General features: G+C 41.3%; 1 protein-coding gene across 2 annotated transcripts in view; it reads right to left on the reverse strand.

Annotated features, from left to right (window-relative positions):
* The window catches only part of lasp1 (LIM and SH3 protein 1), a 35,618-nt gene extending 27,536 nt beyond the window's left edge, over positions 1-8,082 (reverse strand). The window contains exon 1 of one of the 2 annotated variants that reach the window (XM_042504203.1): positions 7,792-8,082. In XM_042504203.1, coding sequence (XP_042360137.1) covers positions 7,792-7,860 — 69 coding nt within the window. In that variant the 5' untranslated portion in view covers positions 7,861-8,082. The remainder of the gene's footprint in view (positions 1-7,791) is intronic. The other variant, XM_042504202.1, reaches the window with a different exon arrangement.
* Between the last annotated feature and the right edge of the window lie 1,121 nt (positions 8,083-9,203).

A 9,203-nucleotide genomic window follows, 5' to 3' on the forward strand; every position in this document is an offset into this window, starting at 1 on the left:
CCTGCTAACACACATTCTGCCAGACAACCATCGTCACCTTTATACGGATAACATGACCCTCTCAGGTGAGCAGAGGTCCGACTCAAACTAAAGTGCCTCCTTGATGAAGCAACAACAAGCTGACTGCTCTACACACAGGTTCTCAAATGCACTCAGGCCACATGTGGAGGTCAGCTGGGCTGCAGGTGTCCACATTTGCAGCACAATGTAAATACTGGGATGTGAGATCACTGACATTTTAAAAACAGTGAACTTGAAGTTTTATTCAGTATGCATTTAGCTGCGGCTGGCATCTTCTCTGGCTGTATGGCCAATTTTTAATTTTTTTCTGCTCAGCAGTGGGTGCAGTTTCTTACAAATAAAATCAAATGTGTGCAGGGAGGCGAAATATAATCATGAGTGGTCAGAAAACACGAGATGGATTCAAATGCCACGTGTGAGTCACTGCCTATCTCATCCGAACTGAAACACAATCTGAATATACCGTATCTGGTAGGAATATTAGATCTGGGACTTATATTAGGGCTAGGGCTAAGATGGATATATGCTAAACAGAAAGGAAGGAAAAAAACAGAGATGCAGGGGCGACGGACATCCCAAATGTATGTTAGAGAGGCCATCCAGCACTTAGCCTTGTCCAGCTCCAGGAAAAAACCTGGCTCTTGGGTGCCGAGGCAGGATATGGCAGTCAGCTGGAAAATGAGGACACTGCAGAGACGGAGCCCTAGAAATAAAACACCAATAAAAAAACAGCACTGTCTCCCTGCATCAGCGCAGCTCAAGGGCACATGTGTATGTGTGTATCTATATGTGTGTGTATGTATGAACTCTCTGTGTGTATGTGTGTGTGTGTGTGTGCGTGTGTAGTACTGTATGTAGGTTATATGTCTCTGTGCATGATGCATGTGTGTCAAATGGGATCCAAGACTCCAGTCAAGAGCAAAAATGCTCAGTCAGCCTCGCAGCTCCTTCTCAGTGAGAACCACATACAAGTTAGCCTGGACAAAAACCCTGCAGCTATGTGGGAAGCCAACTTTTGACACCATGTCCGCACACACATTACACACAGAGGGAGGGTCAGTGACCGGTAACACGCTCTCGCATACTAACTACAGCCTGACAGGAGTCGATTAAGTGACTCGGTCACAGTGCTGTGGGCCTGTAGTGTCAACCTCTTCCTATGTCAGTATTAGTGTGTCATCTTAAAGGGCGGATTTCTTACTTTGTTTACCACATTAACCACATAAACACCAAGATGTCAGACGGCATACCCCTTCAGTTTGGAGAAGCAGCCTGAAGTATGACATAATCTACTGCTGTGGAAGGGTCAGCAACAAAATGTATTTTAGCCACCTCAAAAAGTCCACCTAAAACAATCAAAATCACTTTAACTGTACACAAAATTTAGAGTATTTTCACTACTTTACCTTGCTGTCAGACAGTGTATGCCAACGCAAAAATGAAGCCATTATATTGTTCTCTTCAAAGCCAGACTCCATTGAGAAAAACAGTGATTTAACAATTCTGAACACAGGACCTGCTGATCTACTGCTGCCTTGCTCACTTATTCTATTTAGGTTACTGTGTAACTTTGGCATTTAAAGTGGTTAGTTCGGATTTACCAAATTCACACAAAAGCACAAACTAACTAACTGATATAGGACTTGGCTAGTGTTATTTTATGTACTGATTAGGTTAGATTTTCTGACAATACTGTGTTTTTTTTTGGATGGGGAAAAAAATCTACCATATAGACAGACCGTGCTAAATGGATTTTCATATTTCAGTCTATTGAAAGTCTACCAAATTAAGCTTAAGAGGAATGTAGTGTCTTATAACACTGAAAGGCATCCCTAGGAACCCTGATGAAATGCTTTATAACTCTTGGTCAAATCGGTAGCAATTAACTTCTGTTGAAACTACTTTATTTTATGATTTTCGAGGCTGATTAGCCCCACAGTTTGAAAGACGCTGTGATGGTTCTTTAACTCAGATGTTTATTTTAAACCGTAAGTGGCTAAATTAATCAAAAAACACAGCACACACACACACACACACACACACACACACACACACACACACACAATGGAGCATTGCAACAGCATAATCTGTGTATATGTGAAAGTTTATTCTTGCGTAAGATGGAACATGCCTAAAGACAACGTACCCACATCTGGCTGGTTCTAATAAAGGACACCATCTCATCAAGGCACGCTGGTTAATTATTAGCCTACCTGATGCCATTCATTTTTATCCTGGCCACAGGCTCTTTTGCTGGCCAGCAGGCAGACAGTTACTTAAACAGACATACTATGCTAAAGTAGAGTGCACACATAACACACTCTCCAAACCACTCCAGACCACGATGTGCAGTTAATAACATACACATCCTGTCTCCCCAGCAAGTAGACATTAACAAAAAAAACCCAAAAAACTGAGCACAGTAAAGGCGAAATGCCAAAACACTTCTGCGTTGTCATAAATGATCTGTATAAATTCACTTTACAAAATCCTGTTGGATGGCATGCATTGGATAAATCTGTCTCTGTGCCTATCTTTCCATGATTTTTATATTAAGCCAGAGCAACAAAGAGAGTCCAGATTTTTTTTTCTGGAACAAATAGAGCTGTAATAGATTGGGAGAGCAAACAGAGCATGTGAACTAGTTCCTTTTTCTGATAAAGGAGAAGTACCTGCCTGCTCACTGTGGAGTCAACACCTCAGGTGATTTTGACTGCAATGTGTGATTTTAGCAGTGAATCAGCAAAGGGAGGTGACTGGTGATGACTGGACAGATATCTCAGCTCATGTGGCATTTTGGGTAACATGAATCAACTCTCAGAATAATCTGTCTAAATAAAGGCGAGGCGGGAGACAAATTTGTCTAAAAGTGGAGTCACAGGAAATGTGTTCACACTGGACCATCAGAGAACAAATCATCCTTCCCGTTTAAATCAGAACCAATGCACAACAAGACTGATTGTTAAATCACTAAATGCTTAATACTGAAAATAAACAGTAAGGAATGCACTGAAAATATGTAGCAACCTGCTCTACGAGACAGACAACTTAAATGATTTCTAAGAAGAAATCATTACAGCATATGTTAAGATTTGACTCCACATGACTAAGCATTATCACTGACTGTATAAAAATAATGGGTGTAGCCACTGTGACATCACAAACTGGTTAGTGGACTTGTGTCAAATAGGGTTTGGCATTTTGTCCTTTGCCATCTTGAATTTTTGGAGCCAGAAGGGACCATATTTGGTTGAGAGACTGGTGCTGTCAAGGAGCAAAGGGTGGATCTGACTCAGAGCCAATTCATTATTTCTGTAACCGTGCGTCCGTGAGGGTCTGCTTTGGTCCATGTGATGTGAATGTCGTCATCCACCCATGTCCACCAGGGTGCGCATGGACCCCTATGCGGACGTTACATTTTCTTGTTTTCGACTTGTACACATCGCAAGTGTACCATCTGCGCATGCTCCAATCACTTGTTCCAAACTCCCGTCCAGTACGAAAAACTTAAGTCAAGTTACTTTTAAGTTGGATATTCAACAGACATTCACTCCAGACCCAACAGCGTCTTCTTGGTTTCATATTCACTCTATGATGGCAGCAAGAAGACAGGCTGATCTCTCAGCCCTCAATTTTACTTTGAATAAGAACTGCATGCGCATCCATGTGACGGCAGCTTTCCACAGACATTCAATGCCGACGGTATGTCTGCCCCTTCAAAGACTGTGGTGATGCCTCACAAACAGCCTGTCACTCAAAGATGCCGCACCCTTAATTATGTGTAACTTTAGGCCTTGATAACATTTAAACAGGTGAGTGATATATAAAAAATCAACCCTCATACAGTTCTTACGAATGTTGAAATGATCCAAAACCGATTTTTTTTACAGGGCTGTAATCATGTATATTTCTGCTGTAAAGTTGGGCATTTTAACATGGGGGTTTGTGGGGATGGATTCACTTTTGGAGCCAGCTAAGAGCAGCCTTTTCAAGGAAGTGCTGCTGTGTTTGGCACTTCCACGTTAGCTTCATTTTTCAGCCTCGGAGGCTGCTGCTGGATCGTGATGCAAGCTCCTCCATGCTGTAGAGACTGTTGAGAGCTGCATAACTTGCATACTGTACTCTTCTGACCTTTAACCCCGTTTTCCAGCAATTTCCTGGGATTGAGAAGCTGCAGTACAATTGAGGCTAACATCTTAACCAGAAAGCCCACACTAAAGCCAAAAAACACAGCATTCAATTTGCTAGCTCAAGACAGTTGAGACCGTGAGAGCTAGAGTACAGAACTACAGTATGTGTCAGATACATCAGCGTCTTATGAAGCAAATGGTGTGTGAAATCTGATTACGACACACTCTTTTTTTTTTAATACCAACTGTGTCTCAACATTTGAGATCATGTGAACCAAGAAGTGCTGCCACTTTTTTCTTACCTACACAACCAAAGACAAGAAGTTTACATAAAAATTGTAATCAAATTCCTTCCTACAGTTGGTTATTATGTTATTATAACTTCAGGGTAGCAAAAGCAAGAGAACAGAGTGCCTGAAACACTGATATTTCTGTCTGTCTGCATTGTAAAAGCCTTCTTCAACATACTGATATGAAGGAAATAGTCTCCCAGTTGGCTTTTGTCCATTCATATCTCTAAAGATTCTTCCTCCACTAACAGATTGTTTTGTTTCAAGTAAAGCTGTGTCTGATCTATGATACTTGGTGCCATGTGGGAGATCATTTTTTGCATAAAAGCTGTGTCTGAAACAAGTAAACAGGTCTAGCCTCTGAAGGAACCTAGCCAATATCATGTATAAACAGTTCTCAAGATGTTTTGACATTGCTAATATATTCTACAGCCAAAACATATATTCAAGAGCCAGTAGCGATGTTTGTGCTCCCTACTTACTTATTAAAGGATGAGCTGTCGGAACAAGTCATCTTCTGAGGTTATTTATAGGCTTTAAAAAATACTATGTTCGCTCATATAGTGGCCGATTTGCTACCCAGGGACCTGTTACACCGCTTCATAGAAATCCATGGCATAATAGCACAGTTAAATATGAATAAATCTCATACAGAAATGTAGGAGGGCTGAGTCTCTTCACCTGCTAGTAGGAGCAGGCACTGTGATTTAGACATACAATATGCAGACAGCGTGTTGAGATATTAAGTATGCAGACACTCAGGAAGAGTCGAGTGTTTCAGTGAGAGATTAGCTTTAACTGCTCTGCACAGATCGCTCAATTTATCTTGAAAATACACACTTCCTGAGTGCCAAAAATGGTGAGCAATCTTAAAGTGACACACACACAAATCATTTCACACCTCGGGACAATGCACAGTAACATAAATATGACCAGTTTTACTGTTGAGGTTTGCACATCAGGCCCTGGTAAACACAACGACTGTGACACTTCCTTCCTTGTTGCAATTTTTTTTTTTTGGCATTAACGGCTACAAAAAACTAACTTGATATGAGCCTGATACTTGAGCCAAATTAGACACTCCAGAATCCTTTCTCTTAACAAGTACTTTAAGTACCGAAGGAGGGCCAAATAACAAGGCAAAACCGTTACAGACAAGAGAGTCAACCAAAATTCACTTCCTGTCTTTACATGTGCTCGGCAGCCCTCCCTCTGATGGGCCCAGCCCTGCTATACTGGAATGCAGCTGACAGACAAACAAGCCTCTGTGGCTCAGCCTCTCCACACCACAGAGGTTTAGAAGAAAACTGTCAGGTAAAAGGTATTCATCGATGGCTGAGAATACCAATGGAAGAAGTGGCAGAACAATCGACTCCCCTGCTTGCCTTCACCTGAGCTAGCCTAGCACACGGAAAAATCTCAAGCCAATGTGGCCTTGGCTGCTTTAAACAAACGAGAAGGGCAGTGTGTGTGTGTGCCACGGAGAAGGGAAAGGGGAGGTTGTTTTGGCGTGTCTGAGGGGGTGAGCGCTGATGCGGAATGGCAGCAAAGACAGACGGCAGGCTACTCTCCTGTGCTCGCTTCAGAGGAGGGAGAAGGCACAGCAGGCCTCTGACAGAGCACGTTTTATGGGAGTGTCTGTCTGCTGGAATGCACTCCGTTCAGGCCAGATACCAAAGCAGATTCAGGCTGTACTTGTGGCAATTTGGTTCTCATCAATACCAGCCCTCTAGCATGCTAACATGACTCGTGTTTTAGGGGTGTGCATGAAGACGAGATAAATCAATTCCAGTCCAGAGCACTTTGGTAAAACATTAGTCATGGTGCATTCAAGAACACATTTATGCAGACAGCAATAGTGCATCCAATTAAGAGCTGATGTTACTTTAGATAATGTGCCTTCTGTGCTCTTTCCCCACCTTCCTTTCTGGATCTGTCAACCCAAACAGATAAGCACATCTCAAGAGGGATTGATTATCAATAGCCAATCAGACATCCATTAGACAAATTATCTACTTGCCTCAAGATATGCATTTGTAAAAATACACTGTAGACTCCACCCACCTAGTAAACTAAGTGTGTTGCATGTATCGTCTTGTTGCAACAGTCTAACCTTTTAAAACCCTGATCAGATTGCTTTGAGTTCTTTGAAAAACATGGAAAAAAAGGCAATGAGCAACCACACATAGACCCCCCCCCAAAAAAGGTAAAACATTACAGAAAAATACCTAAAAATAAGGAATAAAAAGAGTAAAGCCAAAACCGAACAAGAACATTAGAAAATACATGTATATTAGTAGTCTATAATTTTTTAATAATTCTCCCCCTTTTCTAAATAGTTTCCATATCATTTTTCTTTGTCACCTTTTACTAATTTCTTGCAATTTGTGAGATATTTCTTGGTCATTGCCTTTTCTCCCAAAATTTTTGAAAGAAATCAAACCAATTTGATGAGATTTCAAAGTGTCAAGTTGCTGTGAAAGGCGTCTGAACGCAGCACAAGAAAACTGATGTCAAATCAGGTTTTGAAGATTTGACTGTGCAGCAGTATTGAACACATGCAATACATCATCACCTTTTTCTCGTTTAAGATAAAGGGGCGACGTGTGCAAGATGTGCTGTACCAGATGAAATTGTTGCTCACATGTGAATTAGTGTGTCTGTCAGAGGCACAGTGGTAGAAAATGACGAGATTAGCACCTTGGCTGAGATTAGGCTCCTGCTTTTGACTGAAAACTAATCGAGGCGGCTCCACCAATGATCCCTGACTGGGATTAGCCGGTGAATTGGACATGTTCAAATGAGCCCATGCTGTCCACAAAAGGCTAGATTATGGGACAGTATTATTCGCCCAGAAATCCTGTATCATTTAGTTTTTATTTGTAAATCGATAGACCACAAAAATACGTGTTACAAGACAGGGTTTGAGACGTTAGCAAACGTTATCAATCAGTTTCCTTCTAAACTGTGGTGCCAGTCAGGCCCGAACCAGACACTGTGAGGCGCTGGTTTAGGTGAATCAATATCATACCCTAAAGCCACTGTCTTTATGAAAAAAAAAATACACAAATTCTGGTTACTTTAAGTATCTGTATCCGCACTACAATGTTTTATTTCGTTTCTGGTCCGCGCTCTCGTGCCACCGCCTTCCAGACGTTAAGATAACCGTTAGCTTCCATGCTAGCGAAATACCTGTCCTGTTGGGGTGTTAATTCATTCACAAAAATATTAGAAAGGTGTCATTTTAGAGGAGCAGAAACGAGTACATGCGGGGTACAAAGGTGGTAAGGTGTAAAGGGAGTATTTTTAAACGAATAACAGGAAGTAAGAGGGTTTTCTTGTGTTCTTACCTTGTCCAGACAATTCACTTTTTCCGTGGGGTAAACGACTAGCTTACATCTGCCACACAACGGATTCATGTTGGAGGAATGCTCTTCTAGCTAGTTAGCACGGAAACCGAGCGATTGAACAGCTTGTAGCTTTGTGCTGTCGACTCCTCACTTCAAGAACTAGCTACAGTTTACGATTATGATCAGTCGCAGACCAACACTAATCTGGTTGTATGAAGCAAATCCAGGAGGTTGTTGTTGTCGCTGTAGCCGCACAGCACAGCTGGCTGTCAGTCCACTAACCAGACACGGAAAGCGCGCTCCCGCCGCTTCCCCCTCTCTCCCTCCCTCTACTGCGCGTGTCCGAGCAGAAAGAGAAGAGTGGGGAGATTGTGGGAGATTCAGTTTGGTTTTTTTTTACTTGGAAGACAGATTTGATCATTATTTCAGAGGAACTACGACATCTATACGTTATATTCAACTATGCATTGCAACACAGTTCCGCTTTTGTGTAGCTGTAGACAGCTCCAAGTCGAGCCTTGTGCATGTTCAACATGTCTGTCCACCTCCCATCTGTGCACGCATAGCAAACTCATGCGATCATCTTTATTGTTGCAGGTTTTTGGAGCTTTACCAATCCAATGATCTCAAATCACATTTTTACACATCTGCCACGTTCACTGCATGTCCTACTTGATGTCCATGTGATATATTTGCTTAGGATGACACCTACTGACAAAAGAGCTGTATTGTCTGCTCCAAATCCCCATATATAGACTGACACATTTTTTTTTCATGTGTAGTCAGGCTGTAATTGTCATGTATATTGAGCCCACCCACCCCCCAAATTTGCTCAAATACTGCTAAAATATGTAAAGAAAAAAGTGCTATGCAATGTTAGCCAACCATGCACTGCCCTTCAAAATAATCATGAGCAAATGTAGTATTATTAGTGGTACTATTATTATCAGTATTTTTATTACTGGGTCTAATATTACAGTGTACCACAGTTCTGTATGTGGTTTGTGCATGTGGTGTTGCTGTGGGCTACTACCAAAGAAGCCATTACTTGACTTCTGTTGGTGCAATAAATATAAAGACTTTACCGTCTATTTCATTACTTTCAAACGGCCTAACACCAGTCATAAATTTGAAAACTTTAGATTCGATGACAAAATAATCGAAGACTTTCAATTCAACTTGGACATTAACACCAATGACTCTGAACCTAACTTGGACTTGAGCCTTTTGACTTAAAAATTCTTGATAACTTTCCCGGGTCCCAAAGACTAAAGTGCATGCTATGCTATATAAGGACTTTTTTTTAAAAAAAAAATTAAGCTCGGTAACACTACAAAATTGTTTAGCAATTGAATGACATTTTTTAAGTGCTTATTTATGTGGTTTTTGCATTAAAATTGCATTATATTTGC

Source organism: Plectropomus leopardus, chromosome 17 (assembly GCF_008729295.1).
Source record: "Plectropomus leopardus isolate mb chromosome 17, YSFRI_Pleo_2.0, whole genome shotgun sequence".
Lineage (NCBI taxonomy): Eukaryota > Metazoa > Chordata > Actinopteri > Perciformes > Serranidae > Plectropomus > Plectropomus leopardus.